Source organism: Thunnus maccoyii, chromosome 9 (genome assembly GCF_910596095.1).
Source record: "Thunnus maccoyii chromosome 9, fThuMac1.1, whole genome shotgun sequence".
NCBI lineage: Eukaryota > Metazoa > Chordata > Actinopteri > Scombriformes > Scombridae > Thunnus > Thunnus maccoyii.
Genome location: NC_056541.1, coordinates 13,119,484 through 13,138,673, shown reverse-complemented (window position 1 = coordinate 13,138,673; position 19,190 = coordinate 13,119,484). Strand labels below are relative to the sequence as shown.

Genomic DNA, 19,190 nt, shown 5'->3' with positions numbered 1-19,190 from the left:
AGACTCTGGCACTGAAGTCCAAGTTATCGGTCAAATCGGCTCCAACAAGTTCTGGAAAGTTAGTTTGAACGAATCGTGACCCTGATATGACCCGTTTTTCCAATCGTAACTTGAATGTAACATGACAACGCCCTGTACGTGAAGGGTTCCGTCGAAGCCCATTGGTCCGTGTGGACGTCAATCAAAGCCTTGGTTCAACCAATTCCAGTAATCCCAACCTACTCTGGAACTCAACTGGGAATGGTGAAAAAACACACCACGGGGGCAGGATTGTGACGATATCACGCCGTTAAAAATAAATGATCCCGTTCTTTTAATTGCGGGGTTACTGGTTATACAGCTGAAACAAAACTGGAAAGGACATCTTTCAACATCAGAGGTAATTTTGGTGTTATTACGGAACTCGTTATAACCGTTAAACGTTAGTGTGTGATGGCAGCTATCGTAGGCTAGCAGTGTTTTTCCCAATATCAGTGGCCTGTGTGTGTGTGTGTGTGTGTGTGTGTGTGTGTGTGTGTGTCTAAGTATGTATGTGTCTATGTGTGTGGTGGGGTGCTGGCTGCTAGGTTAATTTTAAATGTCTCACTTTCTACTATGCCTGTCTTGATAAAATTCGGTTTATGATACATTTATAACGCGTATTAATCACTGTCCGCCGCTGTTGGTGATGAGACATGTAACGGAGTCCATCATGCTGCCCGGTGGCTAATGCTAATGATGCAAATCGTCCTGTGTGATGATGCAGTTTGGGATATCCACCGTATTAGCCACTTTTTATGACAGAACATAATTAGAATATAAAAAATTAGCTCTTACACACGATCATTTAGGTGTTGAATTTTTATTTTTATTATTATTTTTTATTCTTTTGCGTATGTAGGACTTCAAGGTGAAATGTGACCTAAGATTCAAGAGGGGCAGATCAACTATTTTTTATGATTATGTGTCAATATTTTTATTGCCAAGCCAATGTGTTACTGTATAGATCTGCAACGTAAGTTGTTCATTCTCTCTTTCTCCCTCTCTCTTGATCTTTAAATGACGGGACCATGTTTTACACTATATTGTGAGCAAATATAGTGTGTCGCTCAGTTATGCTCCACATGCAGTTGTTTGTCTCCCACATATAGTATGTTATCACAGAAAACTGAGTGGGGATATTATATAATACTTTTTGTATATTTAGATCCTGTAATAGTATATCACACGCTCTCATTGGTTACTATTACAGGTAACAGTGCATACTAATTATTATATTATTTCATTAAACTATTTCAGAACTGTAACACATTAAAAGATGTAAATACTGAAAATGCATCAAAAGAAGAAATTGAGGTGCATCAATCATTCTAAGTATTTTCTGTACTTGCATAGGGAGGACAAAGGATGCATGTTTGCACATTAGTAACATTTACATACATTTGCATACACGTCTGACAAAGCAATATTAATGCTTTTAACTTGATGCTTGGTCAGGTTTCCTCTTCATTTTTCCAGCAGTAAGGAATGAGTGTTATTGGTCTCGTATTAAGTTCCCATTGTTCTTATGGAATAAACGTGCTGTAGTGCTACATTAGGGTGAATTGTATGTCCAGGATGTTGGTTTTCATGCTACATACCGTCATCCTAGTTTGGCTCAGTACAAGAAACATTGAACATTAGTCACCTTAACAAAATGGCCGAAGTGCCTACTGGTACCTGGCAGGACAATAGCAGCCCTGTTGGAGTGTTTTCTTTATTGACCAGTCACTTGGCTGTGTATGTGCCAAAAAAGGTCAGACTAGTTTGTATATTCCTGTTAGGGTGTGGACTGGCATCCTTTTGACTCTGTGTATCCATATGTGTGTTTAATTATCTTAAGCCACTGATTTTAAAGCAACAACAAAACACCTAAGAGTATGTGGTATGTATTTTTGAAGTTATTGTGTTACTCACTTCCTGTTGCTATCCATGATTTACATTTACATTCATAAAGGATTACAGGGAAAGGGAAGGAAGGAAACGGTGTTGGTTGAGGTCCAAAAGCAACACACACACACACACACACACACACACACACACACACACACACACACACACACACACACACACACAGGACTGAATGTCCTTTCTCTAATGAGGTCAGAGCACTGACATTTCACACACACACACTCATCTGTTAACAGTTTTTTTCTCTCACTGGACGAGCATCCGGTCTTCTTCTAGTCCCACTCAAAGGTCGTACATAGACAGCAGCATTTTCAGATCGTGTTTCAAAATGTCGCCATACCAATTTAGTATACTAGAGCCACTGTGTGCTTATTTCTTTGGTCTTGGTGGTCATCGTATGTCAGCATAATGACAGTGTTGCTGAGCGTAGGCTCAGAACAGACACAAGTTTTCCTTGGATTTGGCTTCAGCTAGGCCATCCCACACACTTTCAGTAAAGTAAATACTATCAGAGGTTTTCATGAGGTTGTGGTTGCCAGCTCTGTACGCAAATGATTAAAGAATGGACAACATGTAGATAACAACTGCCACTGCCTAGGGAAAAATGCTTAATCAATACAGCTTGCATATAAAGGTTTTTACCACAATCTCATGCCTATGTAGTTAATGATGAAACATTTAAATTGTTTTATGTAGTGTTTTTTATGAGTAATTTTTTTGTCTCCACCCCAGGCAGTGGTAGTTCGGAGTAATTTTGGCTTTGGCTTTACTTCCATCTTTATTTTTATGCCAGTGTTGGTTCTAGCAAGGATAACATTCCACTTTTATACTTAAAGATGCATGTTAGTTTGAAATTAGTGCTGAAACAACTGACAGGTAAATGTAAAAAAAAAAAAAAAAAAAAGAATCCTTTTTTCATTTATCAAGTAAAAATAAAAAACATTTTCAGATAAGTTTGGGTTCTGGAATAGTTTTTTTTTTTTTGCATTGTAGACTAAATGATTCATTGAATAGCCTAATTCTTGATTTGACAAAAAATATTTATATAGAGTGAAGTTCCCCAGTCAACACACATACTCACAAAGTAAACACACATTAATTACATACTTTCTGACTTGCACAGTCCCTGAATTGATATACTGGAAACATGGTGGGTGTGTTCCAAGTTTTGACGGAGTTTATTCAGTATTTTAGTACCAACCAATGTTTAGATACCATAGAAACAGTGAAGACGAATGAGGACGTTTTGCGTCAAGTGAATTTGGATTCTGAGAAATGATTGCATCACTGTGTTGTCAGTCCTGCACAAATGTACCGTAAGTTTACCTGGACATTTTCCACAGCTTTACTCCTAAAGGCCGCCTTACACGGCCGAACGGGCAAACAGAACAGTGGCAAAGTCCAGTATGGAGACAGACAAGACAAGCTCCATGCTCATGACGCTTGTTTTTAGGTGGCTCTGTCCTTTCTTAAAATAGGAACACTGCAGACATACAGAGGAGGCTTAGCCTGGGTTTTTAAGTAACAACCATATCCTCGTGGTTTTTGTAGTTTGTGGTCACTTTTATCACTGCTACAAGGACAAAGCCCAGCAAAGGAGTATCGATTTGTGTGTTGGTGTGCATTTGCTGTAGCTATCACATTCTCAGTTAGATTTCCCAGAATCTATGGTTGTTTTTCCCGCTTCCCATCAGTGCACTATGTTTTTTTTTCCAGCCTAGTACTTAAGTTGAAAAAATAATCTTCATTAGGATCCAGGACCACTAAAATATATTGCTATTCTTTTCATGTGGGGGACCCACCAAGCCTGCAACAGGCTCAGAAACCATTTTGGTGCAGGCACATGAGTGTGTGAAACCTTGACTCTAGACAGCTGTATTTATGTTGAGCCATGCCTCTGAATTTCATCTGGAGGTGATGTTTTTTTTGGTGTGTTTTTTTTTTTTTTTTTTTAAAGCCGGGAACACACTGGAGAACTCTTAAAATCCTATCCAACCGTGGGAAGACCCAGTGCTCAGATTTTCTTATTACACAAGTCAAACTAAAGAAGTGTGTTTCTGTCTGGAGAAATAGTTTCTCGGATAGCAAGATTGACCTGGCAAAGAGATACACCAGAGGTTCTGCAGTATTTATACTGTGTTCATTTACCAGCAGCTGGCCAGTTGTCATACTTATTGTAAAAATGCAGTGGAAATCAATATTTGTGCACACACAAAACAAACAACTAGATGTGAGTCTTTAAGCTCATCAATCTAGTTTGCATGTCTCAGTGAGAGCTCTTTTAAAACTGAATGCGAAACCAGTTTAGGAGGAGATTAGAAATTCCTTCCTTTCTGCTGATGCTGAAAAAAACATCTGGAGGGGCGAAAATGTTCCAGAGTTCTAGATAAATGATTGTCAAGATGATCTTTATCAGATACTTTGAACTTAATCACAGTTCACAAGCTGTGTTTTGCGGTTGTTTAAATGTTAGTTCATTTTACTGGTTTTTAGGTCTTTTTTTAGAAGCTGCCATGGAACATTGTTTTTATCTGACCTGGTAGCTGACCATACGCCTGCCCTTAACTTGTATTTCCATTCCCACTTTATTTTTATCATTACTTTTAATCCATGAATTTGTATAACATCCTGTCTTTCACCAGAGTCTAAATAGAAACAAAACAAAACAAACTGGTGATTAGGAATGCAGAGTTGGATAAACAGCTTAAAAACAAGTGTTCCTGCCCTCATTTCTCCCAATGCAAGCTCTAGTGTGTATTTGTTTGTGTGTGGCCTCATATGCAGTATTATTATAGGCTAGACATATGTAGCACTTGTTGCAGCTTGTTTTGCTCACTGCATTGTGAAAGGAAAAACAAGTGTATATCATTCTAGATGAAAAAAAGATTGTAAGGCTGCCAGGATTTGAGAGCAGGGTTTGTCAGTAAATATGTCTGGCTATTTATTCAATGTTTTTTCTTTTTTTTTTTTAATCTCCGATTTTTGTTTTTTTAAATCTATTGGCAGAGACTCATAAGTTATGAAATCAGATACCAAAAAATATCTTCTCATTTTTTTCATAAAGTTTGCAGTGGCCTATTCAAAATCAAATAAAATAACTTGATAAAATTGTATTTGGGTCACACTGTCACTATTTGTCTGTCTGCAATGCATTTGGCTCTCTGGTTTGTTTCACAAAGATGCTTCAGGTAACTCTTTGATTCTTATTTTCCAAAATTGGCCTTTCGTGTGTGTGTGTGTGTGTGTATGTGTGTGTGTCTGTCTGTCTGTTTGTTTGTTTTGTGCCGTGTTATTGCAGTTATGTTGCTTGGCAGTACTTGAGAGCATTGTTTTATCAAGCCAGCAAGATGTTTGAAGCCTGCCTCAGCTTGTCTCAGGGGAAACTAGACCGACTGCACTGCAGTGCCTTGATGACCGTTAAAGGATACAAAAACAGAGAGTCACACAAACAGGCTCATACAGGTTCATCAAGGTTAATAATTATAACATCTCCTCTTGTGCTTTAATCAGTCACGTCGAGTTAGTCTTTGTTTTTAGAGAAAACAACAGAATGCAGTGGCTGAGGCTGAACCTTGACCTTGTGTTAGATGTTTTTGCAGTTACTGTAACCTCATTTTTTTCAGTGTGCCAATATGTGACTCTTTGTATCTTGTTGTAGTTCCTTTTAATATTTCCATTATGAAAGTAGTGTTGCAGCAATACTAATGATAATAATTAGCTTGTGTGATTAAGCATATCTTTTTAGGTGTTTTCTAATAAAGGGAAAAAAATCTTAACTTTGTTAACCTGCTTCCTGTAAGTGCTGTAAGGCTGATGTGAACAGCAGCATGGACTTGGTAGGAGCACAAAATGTAATTGTACAAGTATTTGGTTGTAATGGACAGCCATCTGTTTCCAGTAAGCAAGTTGCGGCAGTGCTGAAGGTGCCGGCGGAAGGAGGTGTTTTTAAAATAGAAATGAATACTCTGTGACTTTCTGTTCGGTAAAAGCCAGAAACCTTTATGCTAGTGGATGATTTTTTCCCTGGAAATGTTTTTTTTCCCCGTTTAGTTGTATATGTATCTTCAGCTGGGTGTGTGTTTGAAGGTCTGTCAAGCATTTAGTACAAATAAAAGCTCCTGTGTGTGTGGAATGTAGCTCAAGCTTACTTTCAGCGGAGAGTCTCTCAAGCGTCAAATTCATATCAGCAGTTAGTTTTTCTTGCTTCGAGTTTTTGAAGCACAGTGCACTTTCACTCTCACATGTGTTTTGTTTTATTTATCAGATTGAAGTAATACTGAAACTGGAATAAAACCGAACTAAACTGAAAGGTCAAGACAAGTGTATTTGTATAGCACAAACCACAGCTGTCAGCTGTCTTTATCCCCACAGCTTTACTGTGTCTCTCTGTCTGTCTGACCTCTGTGTGGTTATTCACGGTACTTGTAGATAGTTGTATTGTTAGTAGATAAACAGCAAGACCAAGCCTTCAACAGTCACAATGTACACAAGCTAAGGAGAGAACAGGTGACTGAAAAAGCAGCAAGGTTACACCTTTTAGAGATAGTATTCTTTGACTTGTGTGTTTCCAAATCCAGCAGCTGGCAGAGAGAAATATGTGGGCAGTACTGCCACTGGCTCGGACATGAACTCACATAACAAGCAAAGTTTGTAGGTACATGTTGCAGAAAGTGAAAACAGAAGCAGAACCCAGCAGTGACAGGAGCAAACTGGCCAAATCTCGAGAAACATCTTATGATATTACTGTGCATACCAGAATACTCCACAGTTAGTATATTATGTGGGCATGACTTTCACTTCACAGCTCCATAACAGCTGTATGAAACAACCCTGTGTGTTGACAGTCAGGCAGTTTTATTTAACAAAAATAGATTTCCCAATTAGCCGGAAAATCCTTACATTCTCAGGCATGAAAAGGATTGAATTTCCTCTCAGCTTAGATTAACTTTTTTTTTTTCCCTTGTTACATGATTTAGCAGATCTCTGTTGTATTCATTGTAGGTTTACCCCTTTTTTTTCTCTCTCTTTCGCATCATGTGTTTTCCCACAGGGTGCCCTCTGTCTGTGTGTTGCCTCTCAAGATGTCCAGCGCGGTGTTGCTGTAGTGGAGAGAACCACCACTTCTTCTTCAGACAGTGCCTCGGTCGGTCGATCACCATGCTTCGCTCAAGTGTCAGTCCCAACTCAAAACCCAACTGTAGCCCTGTCTGGCTCATCTGTTTTCTCCTGGGCCTCTTGGCTGTACACACGCATGCCAAAGATGGTAAGAGCCTGAATACTCTTGAGGGGAAATTCCACTTCTCACGCTCTTATGAGCTCTTTGATTATCATCAATCTGCAACGCTTAATGCATCCACTGTATATAAAGTTGGACGTCATGACAGCTCCTCAAAAGTGAAGCCAAAACATCTCTATCGCCCCCTGTCAAAGTACACGTCTAATACATTTTTCCCAAAGATGGTGTCTGTCATTTTAGATCTGATCACAACTGATAAGTTTGTTTTTAAGTAGTTGTTTGATGATATCAAAAAGGGGTGTGACGTCATGATTGACAGCTGTGACTGCCGCTCTCAAACCTCCGTCAGGTGGTAGGACGCTGAGGGGGTGTGTCCTGTGGGCTGTCACCCTGCCACCCGATTCTACTGCGCAGACTCTGGCTCCAAATGACGTCACACAAGCAAGATGGCAGCTCCTGGAAAGGAGATATTTTGGCTTCACTTTTGCATAGGCAGGAAGTGGAAATGTGACGTCCATATTTATATACATTCAGTGGCTTAATGCACGTCATGCTGAATGTGTTGAACATGAAAAATAGCAGGTCCAGACAGGAAAGTTTGGTGTTTGATTCTGTGTCTGCTGATTTAGAGTTTGACAAACTTGCTCTTGGATTTTTTTTAATCACTTAATCCTGGCCCTGTGCAAAGTCCTTTTATTACTCGGTGTATACTGTATACAGCCAATCTGGTGCAATACATATGATATTATTATTTGTAATTCATATAAAATGTTTAGACTAAGTTGAACTGAATTCAATTCAATTTAATGTGTAAATATTCTTGTTTTTTTCCCCAGTCCTTACTGTACCCCAGCAGGTGACTCTGTCACCTAATTATTATGCACAGCAACTATCCATATCCTGGCTGGGAGGAGCAGCCACTACGTTTGACCTCATGATTCTCAGAACTGAACTCAATGAAACTGTCTTCTATGTAAGGGCATTTCTCTTTTGTTAATTTGCTTTTTTATTGAACAGTTGTATTACGGATTGGATGCATTCTTTCAGAGCCTCAGCATGACATTTTGCTACACTAGTTTATTTATAGTTCGTTTTTTTTTATTTGCACATAGCCTTTAAAACCACATAAAGCCAAATAACAGAAATAAAATGGATGTGACAGCAGAGGCCACATTAAATGTGGTAACAATTTCTTTTTAAAATTTCAAAAGACAGCAAGCTTTTGATTTTACATTATTATACAGCTTATGCAGCTGACATAATTAATAACTGTTCGATTTTCTGCTTGTATGTATTACATTATGACAGTCTTCAGCAAAACGAGGTTCTACCAGATTCTTGTTGCTCTTGTTCGTTCCCTCACTGTGTGTTCTGTGTATTTATAGGAGACAGTGCCTGTGACTGTGAATGAGGTGAGTGGTCGGCATCAGTGGAACTGGACCTCAGTTGAACCTCTGGAGTGTACATCACTGTCGATCAAAATCCGCTCGAGACAGGGACAGACAACGAGTCAATGGAGCAATGTTGAGATTCTCCAAGGTCAGAGTGATAATAATTACACCAAAATGTATTATAGGACATTTAAAATTGGAGAAACATGTCTATCAGAGATTAATAATAAGCTTTGCTTAATTATTTCACCAAACAAATCAATTTCCTTTGTTCCTAAATATAACTCTCTATTTTTTCCTGTTTCTGTCTTCTTTTGCCTTCCATCTGAAATCTTTAAATGCTCTGCTTTCTTCTTTTCTCCTTCTCTTCAGGAAGAGACCTGCCCAGCATTGAAAGATTCCAGATGTACCCCCAGGACAGAGTTGTACCTGTGGGGGCCAACACCACCTTCTGTTGCATCGTGAAGGAGGGGAGGCACCTTGGTACCATCAGCTACAGGAGCACAGTCATGAACATGACACGACTGAGTAGACGAAGTTACGCCATCACAGCGATTAATCAGGAACCATCTGGCCATAGTGGGACCAACGTCATCTGTTACGACGATCTAAAGACAGACATAACGGGAGCGGTGGTGTTCGTTGGATGTAAGATGATTAACTGGATGGATAAGAGTTGAATGGTTGTCATATGAGTGTGGTTGGAGTGGCAGACAGAGGGAGTTAAGACAAAGGAAATGGGTCATTCAGACTGAAAAATGATTGATGTGAATGAAGGAGTCAGTGTGGAACGCAAGTTATTCTCCTGTTATACAGCTTGCTATATGATGTGCATAACTGAGTTTTCCTCTTGATGCATTTGAATGACTCTATAGATTATTTGAGAGCTCGTCTTTTAGATAAATGTTAGTAATAATTTATATACATCTAATATAACTTAATATATGATTATGCAAGTAAGTATGTTTTTACTTATTGTCCCCATCCCTAGATCCACCGCTGCCCACTGATTTTGTGTGTGAGACCCGAGACTTGACCTCAGCTGTGTGCCATTGGAAGAAAGGGCGAGACACACACTTAATAGGCGGAAAACGGAAAACATACTACTCACTGAACAAGGGGTACTACAGTCACACACGCTAACACAAGAAATTACTTTTAAAAACAGTCAAAACTCACATGGGCCCACACATATATGCAAGAAAATGGCTGTAACCTGATCTGTTACCTGATACTTTGTTGGCCTCAGGTTGGGTTGCTTAACCATTCACAAAAAGCAGGCTGCAGGTTGACACAGGGGTATTTTATTGCATTTTAAATGTATTAATACAGATCCCAAAGCTGAGTACATATTAAGGGTGCTTTCACATCTGTAGTTTGGTTCATTTGGTCCAGACCAAGGGAAATAAAAACGGGGAATAGTTGCTTAGGAACTGTTAAAATATGCAGAGTAAGATTCAAGCTCAACACGCCTCTGTTCCAACTTTTCACTCTGTGATTGATCAGGCAAAATTCCTACGCTCACGCACTGACACAAATATGTGTTAACATGGATTACAAGCACCTTAAGATATTATATCCACTGCGGACACATCGCCTAAAATGCTTACTTAATCATATAATGGTAACTACATCTGGCTCCAATCCAGAACACTATAAAACAGGAAAAACAAAAATGATGAAATGAAGATTTTTCTTTGTTTTGTTTTGTTTGTTTCTGAAGAATGTCCCTGCATTATTTATGATTTCCCCCTGCTTGTCTCCAAAAAATGTTTTTCTTCCCAGAAAAGAGGATGACAAGAAATATAAAGCACTCAGCCTGAGTGACCACTTGCTGCTTCTGTGTGTCCATCATCTGTGTGGATTGGCTGCCTGCCACACTTTTACAGGAATTGTCCCCAGGCTGGCCAAAACAAGTTACATTATAAATGTGTTTGGCCCCGTGTCTATCTCTGTGGGTTAGATTAAGTATCTGAAGGGATTGTTTTTAAAAAAAAAAAAATCTGAATTGAATTGAATTTGCTTATCTTGATTATTTTGTATTTTTCATCTGGTGACCAGCCCGCAGCAGGAGATAGAGTATAGCGTGGCTCAATGGGAGGATAAGTGGACACTGGTAGCTGTGAATCCTCTCGGCCAGTACAGTATCACGGATTCTGCTGATATCGAACACAGAGGTAGGTTGCTCAGCCTTAGCTTATCATATTCAATGGACGGACACATGGAATTCATGTAAACTTGATTTGTATTGCGATTTTCACTAGCAGAGGTAAAACAGAAACATAGATGTGACACATCTAAAATTTCTCTTAAGTTTACTGATTCACTCTTTCTCCCCAGTGAGACCAGTAGCACCAGAAAACCTGACCTCTGTCACACATGCCTGGAATGCTACTGTAATGTGGCAGTGGAAGCACGAAAACTATTTCTCCTTGGATCTTCTCTGCCAGGTAGAGCTTACCTCCCAGGAGCACCAAACAATGGTGAGTGGTGTGTGTGTGTGTGTGTGTGTGTATGTGTGTGTCAGTCAAAGGGAATGACCACTTAACTGTTTGCTCTGTGTGTATGTACAGTATCTTCCTTCTGTCTTTTGGTCTGTCTTTATTGGTTTCTGTTTGTGTATCAGATGCTATCATTTCCATTACAGCATACTAATTACTACCCGTATTACTTTCGACAAATACAAGCTTGTATCGACATGTCCATTATCTCCATTTGTCTGACCACCAATGTACCAAATAGTAACACGTCTAATATATGTATCCAGCTCAATTTCTCAGGGAAGGGTCTGTGGTCAGTGGTTGTATCGGACCTGTATCCTGATGAGGATCACAGTGTTAGAGTCCGCTGTGGTGCCCAGCAGAATTTCTGGAGGTGGGGAGACTGGAGCGAACCCTTTTCCTTCAAAACCAACATTGATGGTAAGCATTTTATTTGTTGTATTCCTTTATTCTGGCAAAGATTTCCATGAATATGGGCTGCAGTTTTCATAACCAATTAATCTATCAATATTTTTTTCAATTAACTGATACATTTTTTAGTCTGCAGAATGCTTTAAAACACTAAAAAAATGTCAATTACAAGTTATCAGAGTCCACTGAGATGACTGCTTTTTCTATTGACCAACAGTCCAAAACCTGAAGCACATATAAAACAGAGAAAATTCTCACATATAAAAAGCTGGAACTAGTGAAGGTGTGGCATTTTTGCCTGTTAAATAAAAGATGATCAGCCAAGTGCACTACCAGGATGCAATTTGCGGTCAATAACCCCATTGTAGTTAATAACTATGTTGCTACATACTAACTCTATCCTAAATAATTGAAGTAGCAGCAGTACAATTTTCTTCAGTGCTGACTGTTTTTTTTTGTTTTTTTGTTTCTCTTAGTTCCAGATGCTCCTGATGTGTGGAAATATATTAAGAGAGATAACACTGGGAAGATCATTTGGAAGGTGAGTTTTTTTTTCTTATATTTGCAAAATTGGAAAAAAAGGCTTTTTCACTGTTGGGACCACAAAACTACTGCATTTTGCCATAAAAGGTTCACAGAATCCACAATCAGATGATGCAAATGCAGTGTCTATCAGATCAGGGTTCTTCTGTTTTAGTTTTTATCTTTGTTTTTCTTCCTCTGCTTTTTACTCTCTTTATTTTGACATAAAGTAGCTTGAGCTGATATTTCATTTGTGGATTTATGCCATGAATATCTGAAATTGCAAATGATTTAAGTTGTCTTTCTCTCTCCTCCTTCTCTCTGTCCATCTCCCCTTTCCTTCCTTTTGTTCCTCTGATTTTTTTCTAGCCTTTGACACATAGACAGAGCCATGGTCAAATCACAGGTTATGAAGTGACTCTCTGGAGCCCTGAGGAGAATATACAGCACACAAAAACTGTTCCTCCGAACATTTCCTATTTACAAGTCAACCTCACACAGAACACTACCTTCACCAATGACAACAAGGTCATAGCAACTGTCATTGCGAAGAACGCTGCTGGGGTGTCACAGTCTGCAAGTGTAGTTATTCCTCTACATTGGACAGGTATGTGGATATGGAGGCAAAGTGTGTTTGGGAAGTTTAGGGAATAAGAAGTAATTAAGATGGCAAAAAGAGATTAGGTTTTTTACTCTCAAAGGCACAAACTTTAACTGAGTACTGAGAGGAACTTCATGATTTGGTGTATTTGGTTCCACAGTCATAAAACACTAAACCAGCAGCCAATTAGTTATAAAAGGAGAAATAAAAGACATGTGGTTTCTATCATTGGAGTATATTTTCTTCTTTCCAGATGTGGACCTCCTTGGTGTGTCCAGGGTAGTTTATATGGACGGAGGTTTCCCTCTCTCCTGGCAAAGCAATGCCAATGCCACCTGTGGTTATGTGGTAGAATGGCAAGATGCCCTCTGCATAGGGGACTGCCCTGTGGAGTGGATCAAACTGGGCCCTGGAAACACTAATGTCTCCATTGAGTCAGGTATTTAGTCATTCAAGAAGTAAACAGGATTTTTTTGTAGTTGCCAAAGTGTTACATTAGAAATTGTTTAATGAAGGATTATCTGTTTCTTTTCCATCAGCCAACTTCCAGCCGGGTGTGAGGTACAACATTTTTCTGTACAGCTGCTCCTCAGAGCTGCTGCAGCGCTGGCAGGGATACATGCAGGAGCTGGGTAAGGATAGTGCAGCATGTGAAACACTTATCCTTTTAGAGGAAGCAGTGACTTTAGAAATTATATTCTGCATTTCAATTGTTGACTCTTTTTTTTTTGTGACTCTCTTTGTTATACCTTCCACCTTTCTCTCTCTCCTCTATTCTCTTTCCTCCCTTCCTCATGGCTTCCACAGTCCCCTCCAGCTCTGTCCCCCTGCTGTCACCCATTCAGCGGAACTCTAATATTCTCTTGAGCTGGGGAGAGATCCCGCTGGTCAACAGAAGAGGCTACCTCCTGGGCTACAACATTTACATCAGTAATGGCTCCCAGCTCACACTACTAGGTAAATGTTACAATGTGAAGTGCCTCCTCTTCAAACAGTACAGTTGCTACAGCTGTGCTTGAGTGCTTGAAAAAGGAGATACAAATCATACTGTTATTCATCACAATATGTTGTAATAAGGCAGATTTTTATCCAGTTGAACTTTCCTTCTCAATGCTCCCATTCCTTTCCCCTCTCTCCTTCTTTTTCTTCCTTTCTGTACCTCCCACCGTTTTTATTTGTCTTTTTATCTGTCTTTGTATAGCCAATCTGTCAGACCCTGGAAGCAGGACATACACAGTTAAGGGTCTCCCTGAGGGCTCCTATAAATTTACTGTCAAGGCCTACACCTCAGCAGGCGAGGACAGAGGCGCCACTGCCTCCATAACGATGGAGCCATACAGTATGTGATTCTATAGTTATATGTGTATGCTATGCCAAATAATAAACATTTGTGTTTATCCTACAACTATTATTCTTTAAGGCTACAAAATATGCTCTTGTATAAATAAATGTTTAAAGGTAACTGCACTTGTGTTCAGTTTTGATAGGGTGATTAATACTCAGAAATAGGAAAAATAGTCATCTTGCTTCATGTCTAATATCTCTAAAAATAATTTTTCAGCTGATTGGCTCATTCTGGAAATCTTGGCCTCTCTGGGAATAACAAGCTTATTCCTGGTCATTGTCACCTTAATTTGCTACAAGAAACGGAAATGGTGAGTCATTCTGCTGCTATGTCTGTCTCCTGTTTGTTTATGTTACATAACTAACTTTTAAAGATATCCATCACATTGGCAGCAACTTACTCTCTAGACTTCTACGCCGTATTGAGCAGGAGCTATTAGGATATGTTCTTTAATTTCTATAGATTTTTTGATGACAATGTATGTCTTAAAGTAGCATTTGCCAATTTGTTCTCACCAGGGTGAAGACGGCGTTCTATCCAGACATACCTGAGCCAAAGCTGTCCGGTGATTGGTCTAGAAAACAGGTACAGTATCACCCTAATCCAGTCTGTCCTGCACTTTTAAACTCATTGGTATTGATTGTATAAATGGAGCTCACATTTGACCATAGTGACACTATATTTCTTGTAATTGATGTGTATGCTTGTAATGAGGGATGAATATGTTCATGTTTCTAAGTTGCAGTGCCTTTCATAGAAAACTATGAGGCAGTGTTCGGTACTGACTCACTCCATGCATTTCACAGGGGCCATTGGATGTGAAGCCATCTCCCCACAGTATGGTTCGAATTGTAGACAAGCCTGATTGGGATTCTAAAGAAGTGCTGGTCGTCATTCCTGAAGAAGACGAGGAGGAAGACGATGAAGGGCAGGGGATGGGAGACGAGCCAATTGACACAGATGAGCCGACATCATTACGCTATTACAACCAAGTGGTAGATGACCGACCCATAAGGCCGCGTTTCCCAGACTCCTCTGCTTCTTCTGCATCTTCGTTGGATTCGGCACGCACAGATGTGACTTACACAGGGATCCAGACCTCAGGGTCTTCTTTGGTTTTCCAGCTGGATCCACAGGGCTCCTCTGAGGGCCACCAACCCCAGGCCGATCTGTCTGTCAGCAGTGGAGGTGGAGGTGGGGGTTACCGGCCGCAGATGCAACCTAGAGCCCCAAGTAATGACTTGGACCTAGCTTCCACCCAGTCTTTCATAGAGCCCCAGGCTGCCAGTGCTGGGGGCTACAAACCCCAGTGTTCCTGGCATTTGGACTCCCCTGTGGAGGCTGAGGAAAGTGGAAACCTGGCTCCCTGTCTGGGATCCCCCACCTCTGTTGCTTCCACTCAGTTCCTCCTCCCTGATGGTGGTTCAGAGGAACATGAAGAGGAGAAACGTCAACTGTCATCATCGGCAGCAACCTGGCTCAGCAACCTGCTGTCATCCACAAAACCATGATATCATCTCTTACTTAAGCAGCCAGGCCAGGGGGTTTTACATAAAACTTAAAGATCTATTACTGTTACTGATGACACGGATCAAACAAGTCTAGCCCATATGGTCAACATATAGTATCCCCTCTGATGTAGCAGTACATTCTTAGGATTGCACTTTAACAGCAGGGTAATAATGTTATAAACATCAGATAAAGGTATACTTGTTAATTTTATCTTTAATACAAATACCACAAATCAAAATCTGTATATTTATATGTCAAAACATTTATATTCTGAAAACAGATGTCTTCTTCATACCTCTGTGTTCCACCATATTTGTCGCACCCCCTGGCAACCTGGCGGCTGTTCAGTATTCTCACTGCCTTTTCTGTGACTCCCTAAAATGGGCATTTAGCAATGGCATATCCTGTGTTCACGTTGAGTATATTCAGTTTTTAGCTTGCATATCAGATGTTTTTACTTTTTGTGATGTGAACTTACTGAAATGAAATACAGAAGGAAACAAACAAGAACATAATGGACATATTTGGAAGAACACTACAAAGGAACTGTTTCAATATAGAAGGTAGCTAAGTAGACAGTAAACCTCTCTCTCGTTACAGTAACACTATCTTTTGCTGGTCCATTAATGGGATAATCTTGCCTATTTTACGACAGCTGATGAGCTACTGAAAGGAAAAAAGGCATTTGGCTGTAGAATAGCATCTATTTTTCACAAATGACTGTCTGAACAGTGGGCCATTAATTGGAAAATGCACTTTTTCCATGAGTAAAGTCATTATTTTACACAGATATAGGAGTGGTGCTTTCCCATATGGCCTGGAATTGTCTGGGTGATGACCCCATGGAGATACACTGATATAAGCTAGAACATGAATACAAACTGATGTAATTTAATGGACAAAACACACTATAATGTTATTTTTGATTGTTTTTGTTGTTGTTTTGTCTTTCTTAACCAGTAGGTTTTTATTTGTAAGAAACACACATTTCACATTCAGGCCAGTGTTTTTTTTTTTTTGTCTGTTGTTATGTGTGGTGCATTACCCCCCCAATGATGAGATAGGAGCCTTTCCACTGAGCTGATTGCTAATGAGCAAATTATGATAATCAACTTGGATGGATAATTACAGTCTTTAACTTGCCTGGATAAATCTAATACTTCCAGTCATTTTCACCGTGTCACCTTTCACACACTGCCTTGCTCCTAAATGTTATGTATAATGAAAAGAAATGCAGTAGCTCACAGTTATGCAGTTCAAGACTGATCAGAAATGTATTTTATAGGACATACAGATTCCACTGGCACTGACCGTAATGTACTGAAGAAGTTTGGTTACATTTTAATTGTCATGATGTTAATTTCACCTTTGTCAGTATATTTGTGAGGATGTTTGCTTTTGATTTTTAACAATGCTGAGAATGCTTCTGATGTCGATTAGCTATGTTTGGAAGCTTGTTCATTTTTAGGGAGATCCAAGTCTACACTACATTCATCGTTGTCAGAAAATGTGACTATTAATCTTCCGTTACAAATAGATCCTGAAGCCTCCTTGTACATTTTGTGATGGAAAAAGGGACCAAGTGGAAAGCATATATTTGGAAATGCTACCATTGAGCTGTTGTTGACAAAAGTGTGGGGTAATTACAATGTGAATATCGGTCACTTAACAGCACTTTGGTGCCTCCATTATGGTGTCAAACACAAGGCCACTAATTGCCTGTATTTGTATGTAAGAACACTCCACATACTCCATTTGCTCTCCACTCATGTGTACAGTGTGGGTGTTAAGGATCGGCTTCCCGAAAGCATCATTATGCTAAGATTATCCTTTGACATTCTAATCCAGTCGTAACTAGGATTCTAATTTTATTATGACTCTACTATTACTATCTCTATTATTACTATTTTCTATAGTCAGGCACTGGCTTGCCTAAGTGACAGCCTGTGGCCTGTTGTTTCTCAGTGCCTCCAGCCTACAAGCTTTAAGTAAAACTACTGTGACATGGACGATGACTTAGATGAACTACAATGGATGGCTTCAATGATGAACTAGTAACAGGCAGGCAGTCCTCTTTGACTACTGAGAAAAATGTATCCACCTCTTTGTCTCTCTCTTGACCTGTAACACTGATCTGAAGTTTAACTTGGTTAATGAGAAGTATCAATTGGCAGAATTTGTCAAAAATCTAAAATGGAGCTTAGTGTATTGAGTGAATCAACCAGATGTGTGAGATCAGTGATCACTTCAAGGGAATGATGAAATGGTGGATATAGTTTTGAGTATTTAAACATGGCTGCGGATATTTTTTTTTCCTTTAAAGCCCATGCTTTCTCAATTGAGCAGGGCTTTGGAGACTAACCTATGAACGCTATGTGTTACATGCTTTTATGTTGATTTGGATCAACAAAATGGCACCTTTTTATTTTCTTTTTTATACAATTTATTGTACATATATATAATTTTCTTTCATTTGTTTCCTTCTTATAACAAGACTTATGTTGTGTTACATTGGAAATTATATTCCCTATACTTCAACAGACAAAGTTAATGGTGACTAACCAGCTTTCCTGAAAGAATAAAGGCAAATATTTGTTGATGATATCAGATAGTTATGTAAAATGTAAAAGCATCACACTTTGATTGTATGTTTATTGTGCGCTCAAACACATGGTAAAGTGTTACTGAAAAATTTTGTGAACTGAACCAGAATTGTAATCCTGTCTTCCTACAATAGTTTAGCCTGCTTTGCATTCCTGTCTTATTACAGCAGTGTTGCTTTGCCAGACACATTATTAGTAGGGCCAGAGCACCCACCACGCAGACTCATACATGGCAAATGCTGACATGCAGTCCATTACATTTTTTTCAATTCTCCATCCTCTTTTTTAATTGGAGCCTATGTTTTTATTCTGTAGAACATTAGGATTATGTGGTTTATACGGCAGGATGCACTTGCTGCCTTACACATCCTCTTCTCTGGCCCTAGATGTTTTTGCAAATGCTGCATGCTGTATAAACTGTTACTCCAAAATCGTGGCTTGTAGCACCTTTTAACTTCATGTTTATGTTACCCTATGGCTTTAAAACACTAACACTGACTAATGCTGCGCATGACAACATGAGTGACATGCACCTGGAAAGGCTTTTATTGCTGAAATGTGTTAAATTCATGATGTTTTGGAGTATATTTTACTATTGATTGAATGAAAAGAGACTGTATTTGTTCTGGGTGATTAAATACATGTTAACACTAATAACACAAACTGAGATGCTACATGTTAAAAGACAATAAAGTTATTTGTCTGGCAACTTGTCCGTTTGTCAGTGATATTCACTTTTTCCACTTGTCTTACTGTTTTAGTAATTAAAACATTGCAGACCCCCAGAGCAATGCTCTTCAAAAGTATATCATTTTTAAGTGCAAGTAGCAGAATTATAGTCACACAACCTTAGATTGGTCTTAAATACTCTTAATCTTGAGTGCCAACAAGCAGAAAGCACACATTTAGGCCTAACATCTCCACAGAAATTTAACCGTCAGTCGTCAGCTGCCAGTGTCAATGTGCTCAACATTTGTGACAAGTCACTTTTTCAGTCCAGTAAATATAAGTCATTCTTTTCTTTCTCTCTCTAATTAGTGGAGTATGGTTCAGTCAAGTGTTTCTAAAAATACAGTCGTCCCTGTTGACATTCTTAAGCGTTAAATTGTACAGGTTCTGGATCAGTTTGTTGCCAATAC

At 39.3% G+C, this 19,190-nt stretch overlaps 1 protein-coding gene across 1 annotated transcript; it reads left to right on the top strand.

Moving 5' to 3' along the window:
* Positions 1–211: 211 nt before the first annotated feature.
* Positions 212–18,760, top strand: lifra (LIF receptor subunit alpha a). Its single transcript, XM_042420727.1, has 18 exons — positions 212–379; positions 6,980–7,192; positions 8,002–8,138; positions 8,551–8,704; positions 8,929–9,204; positions 9,548–9,677; positions 10,618–10,733; positions 10,897–11,039; positions 11,324–11,477; positions 11,945–12,009; positions 12,360–12,597; positions 12,845–13,030; positions 13,131–13,223; positions 13,399–13,548; positions 13,793–13,930; positions 14,153–14,246; positions 14,455–14,521; positions 14,743–18,760. Exons 2-18 carry the CDS (start codon positions 7,087–7,089, stop codon positions 15,445–15,447), a joined length of 2,952 nt encoding a protein of 983 aa, XP_042276661.1. The 5' UTR covers positions 212–379; positions 6,980–7,086; the 3' UTR covers positions 15,448–18,760.
* Positions 18,761–19,190: the final 430 nt, after the last annotated feature.

Coding starts and splice junctions, on each gene's coding strand:
- lifra (XM_042420727.1), top strand. CDS start 7,087: ATGCTTCGCTCAAGTGTCAGTCCCAACTCAAAACCCAACTGTAGCCCT. Junction 14,247..14,454: donor TGCTACAAGAAACGGAAATG/GTGAGTCATTCT, acceptor TGTTCTCACCAG/GGTGAAGACGGCGTTCTATC. Junction 14,522..14,742: donor GTGATTGGTCTAGAAAACAG/GTACAGTATCAC, acceptor TGCATTTCACAG/GGGCCATTGGATGTGAAGCC.